A 22,034-nucleotide genomic window follows, 5' to 3' on the forward strand; every position below is an offset into this window, starting at 1 on the left:
CTGCCCATGTTCTTCCTGCCAAAATGCATTGCTTCAAAATTCTTCATTGATCTTTACTTGCCACCTTCTTCCAGTCTTAAAAATATCTATTCACCACTACACTTTCCTATCACTTAGTAATTACAGACCAGTTAATTAACTTTGTTTCTCAAAGTTTTCCCACCAATTATTTGTGATGGAAATAGTAAATATATGTAAAAAGGTCGGATGATTGGAAAGAGCCAGCATGAATTTCTAACAAACAAATCATGTTTAAAAACTTCGAGTTTTTTTTTAAATGGTGGCAGATGAGGTCGATGAAGGGAAAGCTGTTAATCTGGTGTACAAACTTTCAAAAGGCATTCGATATAGTTTGACACAGAAGACTTGTGAGAACCATTATAGATCATGGAATAAATGTGACAGTAGCAACTTGGATAGAAATTGGCTAAGTTAAGGTCTTGGCTTCAATTTAAGACATTAAGAGCTGATCTTTACAACAGGTTTTGATCAAGGGTGTGATGCCTGAAATTCTCCAGATTTCTGGCATCGTCCTTGAGTCTAGGAAGGACCGAAAGATTATAACCAGCACCCCAGATGTGTCAATGTCACTTTCTTCAATAACCTTGGATGCATCTTATCCAGTCCCAATGCTAAATCACTTCCAATATCGGTATGTTATCCAACATTTCCTCCTTATCAATTTTGAAGCTTTCTAGTGACAGAACCTCCTCCTCCTCTGTCACTTCGCCTGGGTCCCTCATGGGGTCTTTTACCACTTTTTTTTACTAATAATGTGCCAATAGAAGACTTTAGTATTCTCCTTATTTTGACTTTTGGTTTTTTCTCATAATCCTCCTTTGCCTCCCTACTAATCTTTCTCACCTCCTTTCAGATCATCTCTACCTCTATTCCTCTTGGTTCTTAATTGCATTTTTGACCTGACATCTGTTGTAAGCACATGCTTTCTTCTTCGTTTTAACTTTTATCTCATTTATTCCTTACACAGAACTCCGCATTTGTATGCCCTCCATTTCCCTTTTTTAGAAATATATCTCGATTGTACCTCAACCGTCCCCTCTTTGAAGATATCTCATTGTCTAACAATAATTTTTCCCACCAATCTTTTATTCCAGCGGACATGGCTGTATTCTGTTCTTGCTCCGTTGTCCCGTTGAAGTCAGCTCTGCTCTTTTTATTAATTCTTGCTCTTGATTGGTTGCTGTCTTTTCCTGCCGTAATCTTGAACCTTATGATGCAATAATCACTGTCTTCTAAGTGACTCCCCACTGTCACTTGCTCTGCTTGGTCCAGCTCATCTCCAAGAACCAGGTCCATTAATGCACTATTTCCTGTTGGATTGGACACGCATTACTGCAGGAAATTCTCCTGAACACAGTCTAGGAATGTTTGCCCCTCACTGCCCTCTACACTACCATTATTCCAGTCTACTTTTGAGGAGTTAAAGTTCTCCTATTCTATAACATTGGCATGTCCCCTTAATACCCCCACAGATTTGTTCCTCCATGTCTGTGTATTTGCACTCTCTTTGTTCCTTAATTCTAGCCAAATTGATCGGTATTTGAACTTCTGGGACATCCTCTTGTTTCAGCACAGCAATGCCCTTCCAAACCAATATCATCATCTTTCCTCCTTTCCTTCATTTCCTATCTTTTCTGAACAACTTGTACCCAGGAATATTTAACATCCAGTAACCGTGCACTCCCCACCCGCCCCCCACCCGCCACTTTTCTTGAGCCAAGTGTTTGTTATTGCAGCAACATCAGCCTTCCATATGGCAATCTGCCCCATAGCTCCCTAATCTTATTTTCTGTGCTCAGTACATTCACCATACTCCGTAATTCTGATTTAGATTTTATTACTTTCTCCCTCGTCCAACTTCACCTAATGACTTTCTATTCTCTGTACAAGTGCTACCTGTCTCCAAATATCTTGTGCCCCTGGTATTCCTTTCTGCTATTCTGTCTTGGTTCACAGCAAGTTAATGTCCTCCTAACAGCACAAGCAAAATACCCCACAAGGATTTCTGTATGAGCTTTGTTCAGGTGAATCCCATTTGGCTCATACAAGTGCCTTCTTCCCCAGAGCCAATCTCAGTGTTTAATCTGAACACTACATCCAAAGAATGTGTTTGGTACTTTGTTGCAATCACACACCTGCTGACATAAATATGAATCTGTTCCAGTCAGTGGCTTCAATTTGCTGACTAGTGTAGTATGTTTATAAATGTGTGTTAGATGATACTTTACATTCCCTAATTTAAGGCTGATTTTGTTTTACACTGTTACCTGAATTTTCTGAATCTGTTCCCAGAATAGGGGCGGCACGGTGGCTCAGTAGTTAGCACTGCAGCCTCACAGCTCCAGGGACCCGGGTTCAATTCCAGCCTCGGGCAACTGTCTGTGTGGAGTTTGCACATTCTCCCCGTGTCTGCATGGGTTTCCTCTGGGTACTCCGGTTTCCTCCCACAGTCCAAAGATGTGCAGGCTAGGTGGATCGGCCATGCTAAATTGCCCGTAGTGTTCAGGGTGTGTGGATTATAGGTGAAGGGGTCTGGGTGGGATGCTTCAAGGGGCGGTGTGGACTTGTTGGGCGGAAGGGCCTGTTTCCACACTGTAAATCTAATCTAATACTTCCAGGGTGTATATAAGTGTGGTGCGTATTGGATCTCTTGTTGACATTTCACTTGCACTGTACAGCAATTATCTGCCATTAAGTTCCTAACCAGGTAATCCAGCTAAGATTAGAGCTTTGTTTCTAACAATTGCTACCAGTTATCACTGAGGCAACAATGTTTGGTGAGATGAAGTGATGTTTGTCTTCCCTTTCCTCGGCTTAAGTAAAAGTATTTATGGTATTTAACCTTATATATTTATGTTAAGCCTGGCAAACATATCAAAATTAACTTCGAAATAGAATATTGCTTTTTGCTTCAAGTCCTGGAAAGGGGCTAATTATTTTTCAAAAGCTGTGAATGATATAAATCTGAAGCAAGAATAGAAAATTTTGGCAAAAAAAAATCAAGTTATACAAAGCCTCTGAGAATAAAATAACAAATATTGCGATCAACTTGTTTTTGATTTGTAACCCTCAGGTTAATGTCAGAGCTACCTGCCTTTGATAACGAACATTTGAAATCTTATGATGACAATGGGAATGATGAAGAATATGTTTTGTAAGTAATGGCCTAATTCTTTCCTTGAGTGTCTTTATAGAAGTAACTTTGACCGCTTGACAGCCTTTCATTGTTTTCTTGTTATTCTTATCAGTCGGCAAAGAAAAAATTTAGACTCCAAGTGCAGCTTGGTATTGAGTTCCATGTTACTGTAGTCTATCCGAGAACTACTTTTAAAAAATTCCTCCAAATTCTAGTCATGGATATAACCGTTGTTTAGGTTTGTTTCTGTCCTGTAATGAAAGCTGTTTTGTAATAGTTCATCACTCCCATTCACTTAAATGGCCTTCAGGACTGTTTCTAGTGTTGTCTGTTAACATTAAGGATTGCCACCAAATTTAGGAAAAGTATAAACCAAAGGAACCTCCAAGTGAGTAGTGATAATGGGAACTGCAGATGCTGTAGAATCCAAGATAATAAAATGTGAGGCTGGATGAACACAGCAGGCCCAGCAGCACCTCAGGAGCACAAAAGCTGACGTTTCGGGCCTAGACCCTTCATCCGATGAAGGGTCTAGGCCCGAAACGTCAGCTTTTGTGCTCCTGAGGTGCTGCTGGGCCTGCTGTGTTCATCCAGCCTCACATTTTATTATCCAAGTGAGTAGGATGTTTTGGCTATTTATTTGTGACTATAGCTTGAACGTGCATATACCTTAGAAGTTTACTGTTTTGCAGAGCTTTACAAAGACCCTCTTGAATGTACCGGTCAGTTTGTTACTGACAATTTAAACTCAGTATATTTCTTCTATAAACAGTACAAATCAATTATAATTCCTGATGAATGTATGACATATATAGAAAACAGGTCCATTGCATGAAGGGGTGCTTGTTTATTTTCTTTTGGAAGGTTTTAATATCAAATTACTTTTGAAATAACCGTAAATAAGCAAAGATCAGATGAGTCAATTAACAGTTTCCCTAAGGCAGTGGTTATGTCATCTTTCTTTCCTGAAAGGTCACCACCGGCAGCACTTATGTCAGTAATTGATATTCGGGAGGAGGACTTGGAGAATATTTTTTATGACATTCCTGTTGGACAGTATACAGATATTAAACCACTAAGTGAAGCTTATTATTCTATTCTGGGATATCTGCTTGCATGGAAGCTGCTTCTCATATTTTTCAAAGCATCACCATCTGAGGTAAATATGTTGTGATTGAAGTGCAGATATTCTGCAAGATGTTTACCGTGTTGTATTTGTATTGTAAATGTATTTTATCATTTATAATTACAAATCACACTTGCAACTTCAGTTAACAGAAAATTGGCACTATATAAACATTTCATAGGGCATAGAAAATTGGAAACACAACAGGCAGAAAGTATTTGAAAAGAAAACTGCCAGTGTGTCTGGATCATGCCTGAAAGGTACATGACCAAAATGATTCTTCACAGTTGTTGACTGCCCTGCGTTTTTACAGCATTTTCTATTTTTATTTTCCTTTTGTGCTTTGAGATTTATGTTTATTTTAATATGCTCAAAAGCAAATCAAGACCCCATCTCTCAGAATGACACAAAAAATTCCCATGACATTTTTGTAAATGAAGAGAGGAGTTCTCCCCAGCGTGTTAGTCAGCATTCATTCCATAGCCATTCTCATTATCCGGATTATTGCATTGCTGCTATTCAAGCCTTGCTGTGCAAAACTTGTCCCCTGCATTTCCTGTATTAAAACAATGACTGCACTTGAAAAATGAGATCTTTTCTTCGACATGAAAGTCAGGATGTGATCCACCTTTTCTCTTTGTTTCCTGAGCAAGAAAGTTGCACTAATGTTATTCATTACATAGCATGAACTGATTTGAATGGAAGTCAAATATTTTTCTAAATCTTTTGCTTGAAATTTCACTAATTTTGCATGCACTTTACAAATGTGATCACAATTTTTTTTTAAATAAAAACTGCACTGTGTACACGTTTGATGCCTTTCCCGATCTAATCAATGGAAAGAAAATGGTTATTTTGAAGCCACTTTTATACCTTGGGATACTATATCTAAAGATTATCTTTCCTGTACTTCACTGAACCATATGTAGCACTCCAGTCTTGCGAGTTTTCCTGCTCAGAATTGCTGTAAACGTTAACATGTATTGACCATGTTTTCTAAGTATTTAGTGTGATGTTTCTGAATCACTTTAGAAGTATGTCTGAAATTATAGAACTGTTCATTGTTACTTTATACCTTTTAAGTTAAGTAACATAATCCAATAAAAACAAATTAAATGATATTACTGTTACCACTTAAACATGGATTATTTACCACATAGAGTCATAGAGCTGCACAGCATGGAAACAGACCCTTTAGTCCAACTCATCAATGCTAACCAGATATCTTAAATTAATCTAGTACCATTTCCCAGCATTTGGCCCATATCTCCCTAAACCTTTCCTTTTCATGTACCCATTCAGATGTCTTTTAAATGTTGTAATTGTACTAGCCTCCACCACTTGCTCTGGCAGCTCACTACATACACGCACCACCCTCTGCGTAAAAAAAGTTGCCCGTTAGGTACCGTTTAAATCTTTCCCCTCTCGCCTCAAACCTATACTCTCTAGTTTTGGAATTCCCACCCTGGGGAAAAGACCTTGGCTATTCACCCTATCCATGCTCCCTATGATTTTATAACCTCTAGAAGGCCACCCCTTACACACTGGCCCTCCAGCAAAAATAGTCCCAGCCTATTCAGCCTCTCCCTATAGCTCAAACCTTCCAACCCTGGCAACATCCTTGTAAATCTTTTCTGAACCCTTTCAAGTTTCACAATATTATTCCTATAGCAAGGAGACCAGAACTAAATGCAGTATTCCAAAAGTGGCCTAATCAATGTCCTGTACAGAGCCCAATCTACTCACTATTGTAGATTTATAAAAACGAACAGTGAGGTTACACTTTTGAAAAGCCACTTAGCTGTTCTGCTGCTATGAGCTCCCACACACAGGTTTTCTGAAATAATTTTAACTGCATCTCCATTTTTATGCAGCAAGATAATGGAAAAGAACATATCTCTAATATTTACAGGGAATGACCTTTTGTTTTCTGTTCTCTAGTTGCGGGCCATATATGCAACTTATCTTCGCAAAAGTAAATGCCTACATAAATTACTGCAACATCTCTTCAGATTGATGCCAGAAAATCCAACTATTTCTGGACAGAGTGCTGATTCTGCCAGTAAAGGTCAACGAACACTATTCAGTGAGAAACATGCCATTCTTCTCAAAGGTATAAATAGAAATGAAGAAAAGAAAGTACGCCAAAGTCCATTAATGCAGCTCTGGCTTGGCTTTTGCTCAAAGGCATTATCTTATGATTTTCCCAAAGATTGATGGTTAAATAAATATAGAGGACTGAGTAATTTATACTTCCTTTATCTGGACTGTTAGGAACATTATGGGACTGTCATGAAGTGCACTTCCTTTAGAAGACCATAAAACGTAGGAGCAGAAGTAGGCCATTCAGCCTATTAGGTGTCTCCATCATTCATTGAGAATCATGACTGATCTGAAAATCCTCAACTCTGCTTATTTGCTTTTTCCCTTTTTCCCCATAATCTTTGATTCCCTTACTGATTAAAAATCTGTCTCTCAGCCTTGAATATACTTAATTACCTGTCTCAACAGCCTTCTGTGATAAAGAATTCCACACATTTACTATCCTTTGAGAAAAGAAGTCCCTCCTTATCTCTGTCTTAAATGTGCGACTCTTATTCTAAGATTATGTCCTGTTTTCCTGTACTGGCCAACTAAGGTGAATAATCTTTCCACATCTACTCCAAGTCCTTTAAGAATCTTATATGTTTCTATAATGTCGACCCTCATTCTTCTTTACACCAATGAGTACAGGCCCAAACTACTCAATTTTTCCTCACAAGGTAGTTCCTCTATACTTGGTGACAGCTGAGTAAGCCTTCTCTGGATTGACTTCAATGCTTATATGCCTTTCTTCAGATAAAGGGCCTAAAACTATTCACAGTATTTCAACTGTGATCTGACTGATTCCTTGTGTAGTTTTAGCAAAACTTCCTGCCTTGTTACCCACTGAACTTGGATGTTAGCTTTTTATGCCAAATTCGTCTGTTCCATAGCTTTCTGCCATCTTTCTCCATTTGAATCATAGTTAACTCTTCTGTTCATCTTGCCAAAAAGCAGAACCTCATATTTTGACATTATATTTGCACATCTTCACATCTGCCAACGTTTTGCCCACTTGCCTAACCTGTCCAAAAGACTGTGCAGACTTTTCGTGTCTAACGGTTGTAGATTCACCAACTTTAGGTACATTTAAGTCGTCATTGGATGAGCATATGGACGTACATGGACTAGTGTAGGTTAGGTGGGCTTCAGATCGGTGTGACACGTCGGCACAACAACGAGGGCCAAAGGGCCTGTACTGTGCTGTTATGTTCTGTGTTCTATGTTAATGTGTGTACCTTTTCAAATGCCTTCTGAAAATCCAAATATTTTACATCCAGTGCTTCCCCTTTCTCACTCCCACTCCTTACCTCCTCAAAGAATGCCAGTAAATTTGTTAGGCATGATTTCGCCTTCATGAAACCATGCTGCCTCTACTTGATTATGTTATGCATTTCTGAGTTCTCTGCTATTACATCCTTTGTATCAGATGCTAATATTTTCTCAATACCACACATTAAGCTAGCTAGCCTATAGTTACCTATTTTTTGTCTCCTGCCTTTTTATTTCTTCATCAAAGTTTTTAATTTTCAAACAAGAATATCACTATGCAATATTTCTATATTTTCTCAGCCTCAATTTACAGCTTAATTAAAATTCGGCTCAATAGATCTATTCTCCTCAATTTTCTCTCAGAAGCTCCCATTTCTTTTTAAGATACTACCTAAAAGCTATCTTCTATCAAAGTTTAGTCAGCTGTCCTAATGTTCCTTCAGTTCTGAACAAGGGTCACTGGACCCGAAATGTTGACTCTTCTTTCTCTTTATAGATGCTGCAAGACCTGCTGAGTTTCTCAAGCAATTTCTGTTGTAGTTCTAATATTTCTTTAAATTGGTGATGTTTGTTTGCTCTGATCGTCTGTTTACATTCCAGTGAAGCTATTTGGGATCTATTGTGACAGGAAAGGTGCTATGTAAATGTAAATTGTTGCATGTGATGAGGGACTGCAGACTTTAATGCTTTTGTCGATAATTTAAATTTTGATTTTTAGTTTTCAAGACACATTTCCTAAGTTCTGGATGTGAGTTTGCTCACTGAGCTGGAAGGTTAGTTTTCAGACGTTTCATCACCATTCGAGGTAACATCATCAGTGAGCCTCCGACGAAGCGCTGGTGTTATGTCCCACTTTCTATTTATCTGGTTAGGTTTCCTTGGGTTGGTGATGTCATTTCCTGTGTTGGTGATGTCATTTCCTGTTCTTTAAGAATGGTTTCCTCTAAGAACGGGAAATGACATCACCATTCTTAAAGAACAGGAAATGACATCACCAACACTGGAAATGACATCACCAACCCAAGGAAACCTAACCAGATAAATAGAAAGCAGGACACAACACCAGCGCTTCGTCAGAGGCTCACTGATGATGTTACCTAGTATGGTGACAAAACGTCTGAAAATGAATCTTCCAGCTCAGCGAGCAAACTCACATTTAGAACCTCAACCTGAGCTACAAATCTTCTCAAAACTCGCTAACATTTACTAAGTGTTAGGTTAAGACATGAGATTTCTTTTTTTTTGCTAGAGACACAAACCTTAAACACAGAGATTCCAAAGTTGGCTTGTGCAATGTATTATAGTGTACTGGAAGATTTACCAGCCACAGTTCGACTTTGGTGGAATAATCAAGACAAGCGTGTATCCAGCACTGTGGATAAATACACAAGGAAATATGTCAGCAGTGTCCTTTCTTCACAGGAAATTTCAGCTGTGCAAACCAGTACACAGTCATTCAAGAGCATGGTGGTTAGTGATCTTTTTAATGTACTCAAAATTCTATTTTGCTCCCTGAAAAGCTATACTCTCAATAATTTATGTTGTCAATTATCAAGACACACTCTCTGAACTTAACGAATGCTGGAGATCACAGTGGGTTCAGGCTGCTTCAGTGGTGGGGGGGTGTGGGTGTAGAATTCTGGGTGAGTGAGGCATGCCTTCCCATCACTCAACAGCGTGATCAGGTCCCCCTTATCCTCCCCTTTCATCCCACCAGTCTCTGCATTCAAAAGATCATTCCCCGCCATTTCAGACAACTCAAGCACAACACCACCACCAAACACATCTTTCCTCACTCCCCGTGTCTGCATTTCACAGGAATTAATCCCTCTGGAATGTCCTAGTACGTTAATCGACCACGAACACCACACCCCCTTCCCCCGGCACCTTCCCATGTATCTGCGGAAGGCGCAACACCCACCCTTTCACCTCCTCCCTGCTCACCATCTAGGGGCCTAAACAGTCTCCCAGGTGAAGCAGCATTTTGCCTGTACCTCCTCCAGTTTCGTGTATTGTATTTACGGCACACAATGTTGCCAATTCTACACTGGAAAAATTGAACACAGACTGGATGTCAGCTTTGCAAAACACCTCTGGTCTGTGCGTAAGCATGACCCTGAGCTTCATATAACCAGTTCTTTTAACACTCTGTCTTGCTGGCATGCCCATTTGTCTGTCCTCTGCATGCTGCGGTGCATCACAGCGCGAACTGGAGGAATAACATCTCATTTGAAGACTCAGTGCTTTACTGCCTTCTGGACTTGATGTTGAGTTCAACACCTGCAAATTGTGAACCAAATCCCATTCCTTTCCTTTCCTTTAGCTTTACTTGTTACGTTCTCTGTCACAATGGCCTCTCTCCCCTCCCCCAACCCCGGTGTGACTGTCTGTGTTTGCAAGTCTGGCAGGTAGGTACACCATTGTTCTGCCATTTTCTCATTCTGATCATTTAATCTGAACTGTCAACATCTTTTCTCGTCCAGCTCTTTATACCCCACCATCCCATGCCCCCCTCCACACTTCACTTCAGCTCTGATGAAGAGTCATCTAGACTCGCAGCATTAGCTTGCTGTCTCTCCATGAATGCTGCCTGACCTGCTTTGAGTTCCAGCATTTGTTTTCAGTACAGAGTCCAGCATCTGTAGTAATTCACTCCTAAGACACTGCCCAAAATGTATTAAGCATGTCAGCTATTATTCAAAGCCTCAGCTCTTAAATGTTTGCAATAGGATATCAATATGCTAGCAGAATGGGGCAGACAAATGACAGATGGAACGTGATGCATTTTGGTCGAAGGGTTTGTGAGAGGAAATATAGACTTCATGCCACAGTTCTACAGATTGTGAAGGGACAGGGGGACCTTGAAAAGTTCATGTGCATAGCTTGCTGAAGCTTGGACAGATTGAGAGATTGGTTAGCAAAGCATATGAGCTTTGTAAATTAAGATTTTAAGTACAAAAGCAGGTAAGTTATGATGAACCTTATGATTAGATTGAAGAAGCTAGATTGTGACAGGAGAAATTTGATGGAGATGCACAAATCTATGACTGGTTAGACATGGTATATAGAGAAAAGCTTTTGATATTAGCTGATGATACGAGAACTAGAGGTCATAAAGTTAATGTTTTAGCCAAGAGATGCAGAGCGACCTGAGAAAGAACTTTATTAAGCAACAATTGAAAATAATCTGGAGCTTGCTGTCTCTAGAAGTAATAGAAATGAAGACAATTATGATTTCTAAAGAAAATTGGATTGGGGGCATTTGAGAGAAATAAACTTGCGAGGCTTTGGGAATAGAGCAGGGATAGGACTTTACTGGATTGCTTCACAGTGAGTTAGCATGGACCTGATGAGCCAAGTTATCTGTTTTGTGTCATTATGATTTTAATTGTTTAGGATGTAGTTACCTTGGATCCTCAGGCATCTCTAACTTTTGTGTTAACATTTCTACAGATCAGAACTAAGTGCAGCAGTAAATAAGGCGAGAAAACCAAAATCCCAAGAGCTTCAACATAAAAATTTGCTCTGAACAAAATAGATAAATTGCTCAAGATGCGGCAGAACCCTCTGGCACAGCACATTGATCTCTCAAACATTTCTTCGAACACCTTGCAGTTAGTAAAGCCTTTGACAAGGTTCTGCATGGGAGAATATGTAGTTACTTTAGATCAGATGGAATTCAAGGAGAGCTTGCCATTTGGATTCAAAATTGGTTTGACAGTAGACAACAGAAGTGGTGGGTGTTTGTTTTTCGGACTGGAGACCTGTGACCAGTGGTGTTCGGAAGGGACTGATGCTGGGTCCATTTTGTCATTTGTGGAAATGATTTGGATGAGAATTCAGGAGGCATGATTAGTAAATTCACAGATGACCCCAAAATTGGTGGTATCGCTGACAATGAGGAAGATTACAAAGTATTCTTGATCATTTGAGCCAATAGACTGAGGAGTGACAGATGGAGTTTAGTTTGGATAAATGTGAGATATTGCATTTTGGTAAAACAAACAAGACCAGGACTTCTCCAGTTAATGGTAGGGCCCTGGGTAGTGTTGTCGAACAGAGCGACCTAGGAATGCAGTTATGTAGTTCTTTAAAAGTTGTGTCGCAGGTAGACAGGGTGATTACGAAGGTGTTTTGCACACTTGCCTTCATTGCTTTGACCATTAAGTATAGTTGTGACATTTATTGATCTTTTTTAGGCTGTTGGTGAGGCCATGTTTGGAGTACTGTATACAGCTCTGGTCGTCCTGCCATGGGAAAGATGTTATTAAATTGCAGAGATTTCAGAAGAAGATTTACTGGGATGTTGCCAGGTCAGGAGGGTTTGAGTTATAAGGATTGACTGGACTTTTTTTCACTGGAGCATAGAAGGTTCAGGGGTGAACAGAACTTTATAAAATCATGAGGGACATAGATAAGGTGGATAGCAACGGTGTTTCACCTAGGGTGGGGAATTCAAAACTACATGGCATATTTTTAGGGTGAGAGGAGAAAGATTAAAAGTGACTTGAAGGGCAATTCTTTCACACACAGGTCTATATGTGGAATGAATGAACTGCCAGAGGGAGTGCTAGATGCAGGTACAGTTAGAACATTTAAAAGACATTTGGATAGATACATAAATAAGAGAGGTTTTGAGGGATATGGGCCAAATATAGGCAAATAGGGGTAGTCTCCAATGGGAAACTTAGTTGGCGTGGATGAATTGGACCAAAGGGTCTGTTTCCATGCTGTATGATTCTATAACATATGAAGGGCTACACTCTGCCATCAAAGTTCAAATCCAGAGAGAGAAAGAAAACGCATGGATGAAAGTTAAAGAGGCATTCTAACATAATAAAGCTGGATACTTAGCTGAAACACTATGCAGACTTGACTCTTTTTCCTGTGAAGAGTGGCTTCTAAGATGAAAGTCATACATCAACATATGGATCTACCGTACAAACAAAAAGTGAAATGTCGCAGCTGCAGAGTAGGAAAATGCTGCAACTTAAAGGTGTGAACTGTGGAATATTTTCAGTTTTAATGTGACTGGCACATAGTTGCGTTAGCAATAGACTGACTCACTATCAAAGGTAAATTTTTACTTTGCTAAATAAAAATGAGGAAAAGAAATTACCCGCTGCAATGTTGATAGCAGTACTAGACCAGGTGTCAAAGAAAGGACTCACTCAATCATTTATCCTTGGTGACCACAATACACCGTCGAAATGTTGACACCGAATGTAAGTGAGGACATCAGTATGATGTATCATCAAAATGATGATGAAGGAGAACTGATGAAAAGAGTGAAGAGATTATGTGAACATTCACCAGCGTTTGCTTTGATTCTGACATTTTGGCGTTGTAAGGAGCAACACCCTGATCTGGAGTGGACTGCAACATACTAAAGAAGATGAGCAACATTAGACACCCACACTACCAGGGACAAGTTCTAGGCATAAGTATGTAGGACTATTTGTAATTTATATTTAATAACAGAAGACCATAACACTTTAAAACATTAACTCTTAGCAGGTGTATAAAAGTAGTTCGTAAATCTACATTCACTCTAGTTTGGTTTATTCGTACTAATGTGAAACACAAATGCCAAATGGCTTGTATGTATGCTGAAAAATCAATATGGATTGAGATTTGTGGTCACTTAAATGTACAGTTGATGTTTGAATAGCACTGTCTGTTTTAACCACTTAGCTTGTGCATTAGCCAAACTTGATTTACACCAACAGTCCGACGAAAAGCTGTGGGAGTGCTATGTCGTTTTTCCTGGACTGTGACACCAATGCTACCATTGCCATTTTTATATGTTCTTAATTTCTCAACTCCATCAAAATCAAATATATGCATCATAATATTTGCTCAACAATCTCACGGACAGCCAATGTGCATTATATTTAAATTGTTAATTAGATCATTGGAACACATTTTTATAGTTATTGATATGCTTGTAACAACATTGCCAGTTCTGAGAGCTGGCATTTCACTAAAAAAGGTGAATTACTGATTTTTTTTTTTGTTGGTTTTTATAAGGTGAAAGCTCGCCCTGTGGCCCGAGAAGTACTTGCAACTTATTCTGTGGATGACATATTCATTGAGCTCGTTATACAGTTACCAACAAACTATCCTCTTGGATCAATCACTGTGGAAAGTGGGAAGCGAGTTGGTGTGGCTGTGCAGCAGTGGCGCAACTGGATGTTGCAGCTAAATACGTTTCTTAATCTTCAGGTACTGTGAGGTCACACAATGGGATATTTTAGAGTTATTTTAACATCTATTCAAACTAACCCACATTACGTAACCGGATTAATTTTACTGAAAATTAATTTCAAGAGTTCCTTTCCCTTGTTTCACTTAATATTTTAGAATTATTTTCTCCTGTGACCACACATGTTGTATCCAGAGGTAAAATGGTGTTCTTCACTGACTTTTAATCTTATCTAAACTATGCTGGGAGATGTATAAGCATGGTGCAATTTAGGATTTATACAATTGTTTTGAGCCGAAATTTACCCCCCCCCCCCCCCCCCCCCCGCCACCCCGCCTTGGTAACAGCAAATGAGTCAACTTGGCATAAGAGAACTCCCGTTTTATCAGCTCCAAACTGTATACTTAGTATATACCTCAACTCCTTTTTTTAAATTAATTAATTTTCTCTGACTACCCAGATTATACCACTTTTGAAGGTATCAATATTTAAAAATTAGGAAATACAGTATGAGTTTGATCAAATTATGTGAAAACCTCAACGAACTATATGTTGATTTACCAGCTCTGAAGCCAGGTAGAGAATTCACAATAAGTTGTACGTTAATTTTTCATCCAAAATATTAACATTTTCCTTATCAGTTTGTGCAAAGTGTAAAACCATCCAATGGACAAAGGTGGTGTGTGTGTTTTTTAATTCATCCGTTCTGGGGATGACTAGGTTACAAGGGATTTTGTTGATCTTGTTATTTGCTAAAACATGAGGGAGGGACATTCGTGGACAGTAAAAGCACCTTTAAAGGGATTTGAAATTGGATTTCATTGTATGTCTAGAATCTTACAAGAATTAAAAGAAGAACAGTTTTTACGTTTACTCAGTATACAGGAGCATAAGTTTTTAAGAGGTTAGCATCAGTTAGTCAAATACAGATATTCAGTCACCTCTGTTGTCTTACTATTGGTAAATTATAACAGTGGAGAAAAATGTTGAATTTTTACATTGTAATTTAATGTATTTTTGGAACATATGTTGTTTCCTACACTCCATACAGTCTGACAGGTGGAAAGTGAGCAAATAATCAAGGTTCTTTAGACAGCATCTTCCAAACCTGTGACCTCTGTTATCAAGAAGGTCATGGGCAGCAGACACATGAGACGTCATCACCTGCAAGTTCCACTTCAAGCCACTATTCTGACTTGAACAGTGTATCATTCCTTCACTGTCACTGCAACAAAATTCTGGAACTCTATCCCTACCAGCACAATAGGTGTCCCCAGAAGCGCAAGCATGCAGCAGTTCAAAATGACAAATTACCATCAGTTTCTCAAGGGAGACTGGGGCCTAATACCTAGCCAAGTACACCCATATCCAAAGAATGAATTTTAAAAATTCAGAAGCACCCATGTGTCAAGGGAAAGAAAATGTGGATCTATTGCAGTCTACACTCTTGAGAAAATAATTGTTATCGTACCCTTGTTTTCATTCACAGCATGTGAGTTCATTTATTGCCTATCCTTGAGAGGGTGCTGCAGTGCATGTTGAAGATAGTACTCGCTGTATTTGATAGCGAAGAAAGTGAATGTTGAAGGCATTAGATGGGATACCAAACTGTTGGGCTTCTTTGTTCTGGTTGGTGTTGAGCTACTTGTTGGTGTTGGCGCTGCGCTCATCCACGCAAGTTGAGACTATTCAATCACACTCCTGATGTGACGGGACAAGTCTACAAGAGTGAGGAGGTGTTACTCGCTGCAGAATTCTGTGTCTGTGTTCTGAGTTTAGAAGGATGAGAGGGGATCTGATTGAGGCGTATAAGATTATTAAGGGATTGGACACTCTGGATGCAGGAAGCATGTTTCCGCTGAGGGGTGAGTCCAGAACCAGAGGACACAGTTTAAAAATAAGGGGTAGGCCATTTAGAACAGAGTTGAGGAAAAACTTCTTCACCCAGAGAGTGGTGGATATATGGAATGCTCTGCCCCAGAAGGCAGTGGAGGCCAACTCTCTGGATACTTTCAAGAAAGAGATAGATAGAGCTCTTAAAGATAGTAGAATCAAGGGTTATGGGGATAAGGCAGGAACAGGATACTGATTGTGGATGATCAGCCATGATCATAATGAATGGTGGTGCTGGCTCAAAGGGCCGAATGGCCTACTCCAGCACCTATTGTCTATTGTCTATTATTCTTGTAGCCACAGTTCTTATCTGCCCAGTTCTGTTTCTGATCAATAGTAACTTCTGTATTTTGAAACCTTGACACACATTGACAGATTGACATATCTGACAGTTCCAAGGGTATTCTACAGCAGTTGAGCACAATTTTCTAAAGAACCTATAATCAACCCCAACCCCACCCCCATCCACCACACCACCACCCAGAAAAGATACCAGGTGCCAGTCAACTCCTGCCCTTAAGAATCATATCCACAGGAGTTACTTCAGCTCTCCAAAGGGTTACCCTGGTTATCCAAAATGAAATGCCCGCATGGGCCCAAGCTATGCCTGCCTCTTTGTAGGTTATGTGGAACAATCCCTCTTCCGTACCTGCACTGGCCCTAAACTCCACCTCTTCCTCTGTTACATTGATGACTGTATCGGTGCCGCCTTGTGCTCCCACGAGGAGCTCGAACAGTTCATCCACTTCACCAACACCTTCCACCCCAACCTTAAGTTCACCTGGACCGTCCCTGACACCTCTCTGTCTCCATCTCCAGCAACCACCTAGAAACCAATATCCATTTCAAGCCCCCCACCGACTCCCACAGCTACCGAGAATACATCTCCTCCCACCCACCTTCCTGCAAAAATGCCATCCCCTATTCCCAATTCCTCCACCTCTGCCATATCTGCTCCCAGGATGAGGCATTCCACTCCTGTACATCACAGATGTCCTCGTTTTTCAAGGACCACAACTTCCCACCCTCAGTGGTCAAGAACGTCCTCGACCGTGTCTCCCGCAATTCATCCCTCACACCCCCTCCAGGCAATATAAACCAAAACAGAATCCCCTTCGTCCTCACGTACCACCCCCCCAACCTCCGGATCCAACGCATCATCCTCTGACACTTGCGCTATCTGCAATCTGACTCCACCACCAAAGACATTTTTCGCTCCTCACCCTAATCTGCCCTCTGGAGGGACCTCTCTCTCTGTGACTCCCTTGTCTGCTCCACATTCCCCTCCAGCCCCACCACACCCGGCACTTTTCCCTGCAACCGCAGGAAGTGCTACACCTCCCCCTCACCCCCATCCTAGGCCCCAAGAAGACTTAACACATCAAGCAAATGTTCACCTGCACGTCTGCTAATGTGGTATACTGCATCTCCTGTTCCTGTGAGGCCCCCTATACATCGGGGAAACCAAGCAGAGGCTTGGGAACCGCTTTGCAGAACGCCTACACTCAGTTCACACTAAACAACTGCACCTCTCAGTTGCGAACCACTTCAACTCCACCACCCCCCCCCCCCCCCCGCCATTCCGCAAACGACATGTCCATCCTGCGCCTCCTGCAGTGCCACAATGATACTACCCGAAGGTTGCAGGAACAGCAACTCATATTCCACTTGGGAACCCTGCAGCCCAGTGGTATCAATGTGGACTTCACAAGCTTCAAAATCGCCCCTCCCCCTACCACATCCCAAAACCAGCCCAGCTCGTCCCCACCTCCCTAACCTGTCCTTCCTCCCACCTATCCCCTCCTCCCACCTCAACTTCACAAGCTTCAACATCTCCCCTCCCGCTACCGCATCCTAAAACCAGCCCAGCTCGTCCCCGCCTCCCTAACCTGTCCTTCCTCTCACCTATCCCCTCCTCCCACCTCAAGCCCCACCCTCATCTCCTACCTACGAACCTCATCCCACCCCCTTGACCTGTCCGTCCTCCCTGGACTGACCTCTCTCCTCACTATCTCCCCACCCACACTCACCTTTACTGGCTCCATCCCTGCCTCTTTGACTGGTCTATCTCCTCTCCACCTATCTTCTCCTCTATCCATCTTCTATCCGCCTCCCCCTTTCTCCCTATTTATTTCAAAACCCTCTTCCCCTCCCCCATTTCTGAAGAAGGGTCTAGGCCCTTAACATCAGCTTTCCTTCTCCTATGATGCTGCTTGGCCTGCTGTGTTCATCCAGCTCTCCATCTTGTTATCTGCAGTCACAACAAACCTGCACTTCCCAGTTCTGATCTCCATAGTCTGGGGACTCCAATCTCATTTCAGTGACCACAACTTTTAAACCACAGCTTGCCCAGTCCCACTCTTGCAAACATAAGAGGCCGAGTTCAGGGGAAGAACTCCAGGGCAGAGATACTTTCTCTTCTGGCAAGAAGTGGGGCTTTAGTCTCAACTGAGTTCACACCTTTTAGATTTATGGTTGTCTGCACAATTTGTGCTCTCGAACTAGGGAAGGAAAAATAAGCTAGTGTGTTCCAGCGGTTGATTGTTACTCATTGATCTCAACTCCAAAGTGAGTGTGAAACTTCAGATGGGAATAAAGTCAAGTTAAACTGTGATACATGTGGATATTTGCTGACACCTTATGTAATATTGCCTCAACTACCACCAGAAGAAAAGGGAGCATTGTGGCCTCAATCAGCCTTGCTCATGACCATTTACCACCTGATCAATGGACTGCTCTTTAGGGACCTTCTCGTATGGCTATAAATCGTCGGTGGCAATTAAGAAGAAAATAGGTTTCATGATCAACTGAATAATTTCACGAAAAGATTTGAGTCAGAGGAATGAAAGAATTTTTTAAAAGCCTTGTATTTAAGCAAAGTTACAAAACGATTATGTCAGATATCATGGTTTTGGGAACCTTGTAAATCAAATTATGTATTTTCAATTGATCCTAGTGCAATATTTGCGAATAGGTAATGTATAAAATCCTCAATGTTATACTTTTTACCTAGCCTCATTTATGTTATATAATTCTTCTATACATTGAATTGACACATTTAAGTAACTGCATGGCCAGACTAAGCTCAGACCCATATACTTTCTAAGTTTTGTTTACATCCCAACATTAGTTTTTGAGAGAGATTGCTTACAGATAGACTAACTAGCAGTGGCAAAGTTAGCCTCCGCACATCTTCAGTGATGGACCTATTAGTTAAGGCTGAGATGATAAGGAATTCCACTCCTCTCAAATGGCCAGTTAGTCTTCAAAATTCCCTTCCATTGTGAAAACTGGAGGCAGGCTCATTGAATGCCCGCTGAATTTACTCAACTCTGAGTTCAGCAGAGTTTTGATTTAAAATGGGTAATGTGGGACAGACAGGAATTAACAATCAGATCAGCTATGACATTATTCAGTGGTGACTCAATGGCTCAATGCCTCAAATGCCCTAATCCCGCTCTTGTTTCTTATCATCTGATACTGTCTTCAACAGATTCTTCACCTAGAAACTGCCACTAACAGGCTTTGTTTCCAGTTGGGTGGGAATGCCAGAGAGTGTGAGCCATTCTGTGGTGAGGAAGTGCAATCCAAGGATGGATCAAAAGTATCAGTGTTGGTGATGGATGAAATGTCAGGGTGATGGTTGGTGGATGTTGCCTGATCTTGGGAAACCTGCGTATAGCTGCCGGAAGCTTGTCTTTCCACAGTTAAATTCAAAATGTTGAATACAATGATACCTCATGATAATATTTGAAATAGCAACCCACTTTATTGGAGTAAATAGGCCTCTCCCAAACCTTGATTAAAATCAGAAGTAGATTGATTAGTGTTCATTATCAAGAGGAGGAGTATGCCCTTTGGCTCCATTCAGTAAGAACATGGCCAAGCTGTTTTTGACCTCCACTTTCATGCCTGCTGTAATTATTTATAGTAATTGTTACTTAATATGTTGGTAATGCAATTTAAAATTGTTTAAAAATTTGTTTACTGATAGAAATTATTGTAGTTTTGGGAGCATTCCTAATTAACAATACAGTTTTATTGGGTTTTTCATAGAATGGCAGCATCATGGAAGGCCTTGCTTTGTGGAAGAGCAATGTTGACAAACGGTTTGAAGGAACGGAGGAATGCATGATCTGCTTCTCAGTAATCCATGGCTCTAACTATTCACTACCTAAGAAAGCCTGCAGAACCTGCAAGAAAAAGTTCCACTCAGCCTGCTTGGTAAGTTGTTTAAACTCAAAAAAACAAATTTTAAGATTGTCAAGTATTGTCAGTAATTAGAATTTTTTTAAAGTTGTAGATTCCATATTCTTATTAGGAGAATGGCGGACATCAATAGATCTTTGAATTTTTCTAATAATTGGTACTTTCACCAATAATATATAATAGACAACTTCATATTGTGTATCATTCTTTAACGGGGCAAGTATATACCTCTTCCTTTTCCTCTGTGTTCTTGATTCCTGGACACGTACAGCATGGACAGACCCTTCAGTCCAACTCTTCCATGCTAATGAGATATCCGAAATTAGTCTAGTGCCGTTTGGCTCATATGCCTCTAAACCCTTCCTAATTATGTATCCATCCAGATGCCTTTTAAATGCTGTAATTCTCCCAGCCACCACCACTTCCTCCGGCAGTTCATCCCACACATGCACCACCCACTATGTGAAAAAGTTGCCCCTTAGGTCCCTTTTAAATCTTTTCCTTTGGAATAACTCTACAATGAATTGCAGCACAAACACTGGAAAGTCCCACCGCTCATGAGTGAGTGTTCCTGTCACAATGTCACAGTGAAATCATAAACCATGACAATTTTTAAAGAGGTTACCAGAATTTATTGTCCACCTTAGCATTAAGAGGCAACCAGTAACGTAAAACTGAAGATGTGTCATCAAGACAAGTTATGGGTGGCTTATTTGCATCTTTGAAAGCCATTTTAAGACCAGTTGGATTTTGAAATCTATCCTTTGTTTTCTCACTAATATACTTGAACTTCACCATGCCTGACACCAACTCCATTGAATTCTTAAACCACATTTTATTCAGTTTTTTTTCTGCTCCCCTGCAAGAAGAACTTGCAACTTTGAAGCATCGGGGACATAGCATAAATGGAAATGCAATGCTAATTTTGAAACATTTGTATTTTAGGAGGGCTTTTTATGCCTTCATTTGTGAGGTGTGGTGATGAACTACTAATATTATTGGACTTGTAATCCAAGACCCAGGATAAAACCATTGGTCATTGGCTCAAATCTCACGCAACAACTGGAATTTAAAGCAAGACTTGAAACTACTGTTTATCACAAAAATACATCTGGTTTACTTTCTTACTAGGCAAATGAGCTTTATAAACTTTCAGTTCACACACTGATTTATGGTAGTATTAAAGGTATTCAAATAGCATTTATTGTTCGGTTACTGTAACAACTACCAGTCTATTTTAACTAAACTAACATAAATTTTTAAAGGGAAACTTGAAATAAAAACACTAAAACCTTTACAGCACTTTTCTCTGACGCACATCTTATGTGATGAAGGGTCTAGGCCCGAAACGTCAGCTTTTGTGCTCCTGAGATGCTGCTTGGCCTGCTGTGTTCATCCAGCCTCACATTTTATTATCTTGGATTCTCCAGCATCTGCAGTTCCCATTATCACATCACATCTTATGTTTGTCCTTTTTAAACTTTAAATTTTTTTTTCCATCTAGTTCACCTTCACTAGAACAGAAATCTCCCATTTTTTTGTGTTTTTTCTTCTTGTTTGCTCCATCACCTACTTTGGAAATGAGAACAATTCTCAATAAGCACCTAATACATTCTGTTACGCACCTATTTGAAAGACTGCTATATCAAAACTGAGCTGGTCCACACCATGAATGAAATTATGTTAATCCTTTGTCGTTTTCATGTAGAATGTTCTGACGTGAAATGTCTTGAGCTAGCACATTTATGGCTCGTTGTTTGAGAAAGTGAATAAAGCTTTCACTTTTAGCTAACAAAAGTAGATTTCCTTAAGTTAGTCATAATCAAGGTTGAGGCTAAGGTAACATTCATTTAATTCAGTCTGATCGCTTTACCTCACGAATGTAAAATACACATGTTTTAAGTCATTGTTTCACTTTGCAGCTGAGCTGCTGCATTGTTTCAGTTGTTCGCTTGAATAGTGACAAGGAAATTAAATTTTTTATCCAATAATGAAGTGTGCAAAAATGTAAATATTTGGCCTTACAAAAACTGCACGTTCTTTAGCCATCATGACTATTACTAATGAACTGTTACAATTTTCTAATACCC

At 40.3% G+C, this 22,034-nt stretch overlaps 1 protein-coding gene across 4 annotated transcripts in view; it reads left to right on the forward strand.

Moving 5' to 3' along the window:
• ltn1 (listerin E3 ubiquitin protein ligase 1) overlaps positions 1 to 22,034 on the forward strand; it is a 139,709-nt gene that overhangs the window by 116,663 nt on the left and 1,012 nt on the right. For 3 of the 4 annotated variants that reach the window (XM_048540310.1, XM_059650366.1, XM_048540314.2), the window contains 6 exons: positions 3,095 to 3,175; positions 4,130 to 4,316; positions 6,225 to 6,396; positions 8,887 to 9,107; positions 13,668 to 13,862; positions 19,792 to 19,959. In XM_048540310.1, the coding sequence (XP_048396267.1) occupies positions 3,095 to 3,175; positions 4,130 to 4,316; positions 6,225 to 6,396; positions 8,887 to 9,107; positions 13,668 to 13,862; positions 19,792 to 19,959 (1,024 nt within the window). Of the gene's footprint in view, positions 1 to 3,094; positions 3,176 to 4,129; positions 4,317 to 6,224; positions 6,397 to 8,886; positions 9,108 to 11,090; positions 13,082 to 13,667; positions 13,863 to 19,791; positions 19,960 to 22,034 lie in introns of those variants that run through there. The other variant, XR_009446562.1, reaches the window with a different exon arrangement.

Source organism: Stegostoma tigrinum, chromosome 12 (assembly GCF_030684315.1).
Source record: "Stegostoma tigrinum isolate sSteTig4 chromosome 12, sSteTig4.hap1, whole genome shotgun sequence".
Lineage (NCBI taxonomy): Eukaryota > Metazoa > Chordata > Chondrichthyes > Orectolobiformes > Stegostomatidae > Stegostoma > Stegostoma tigrinum.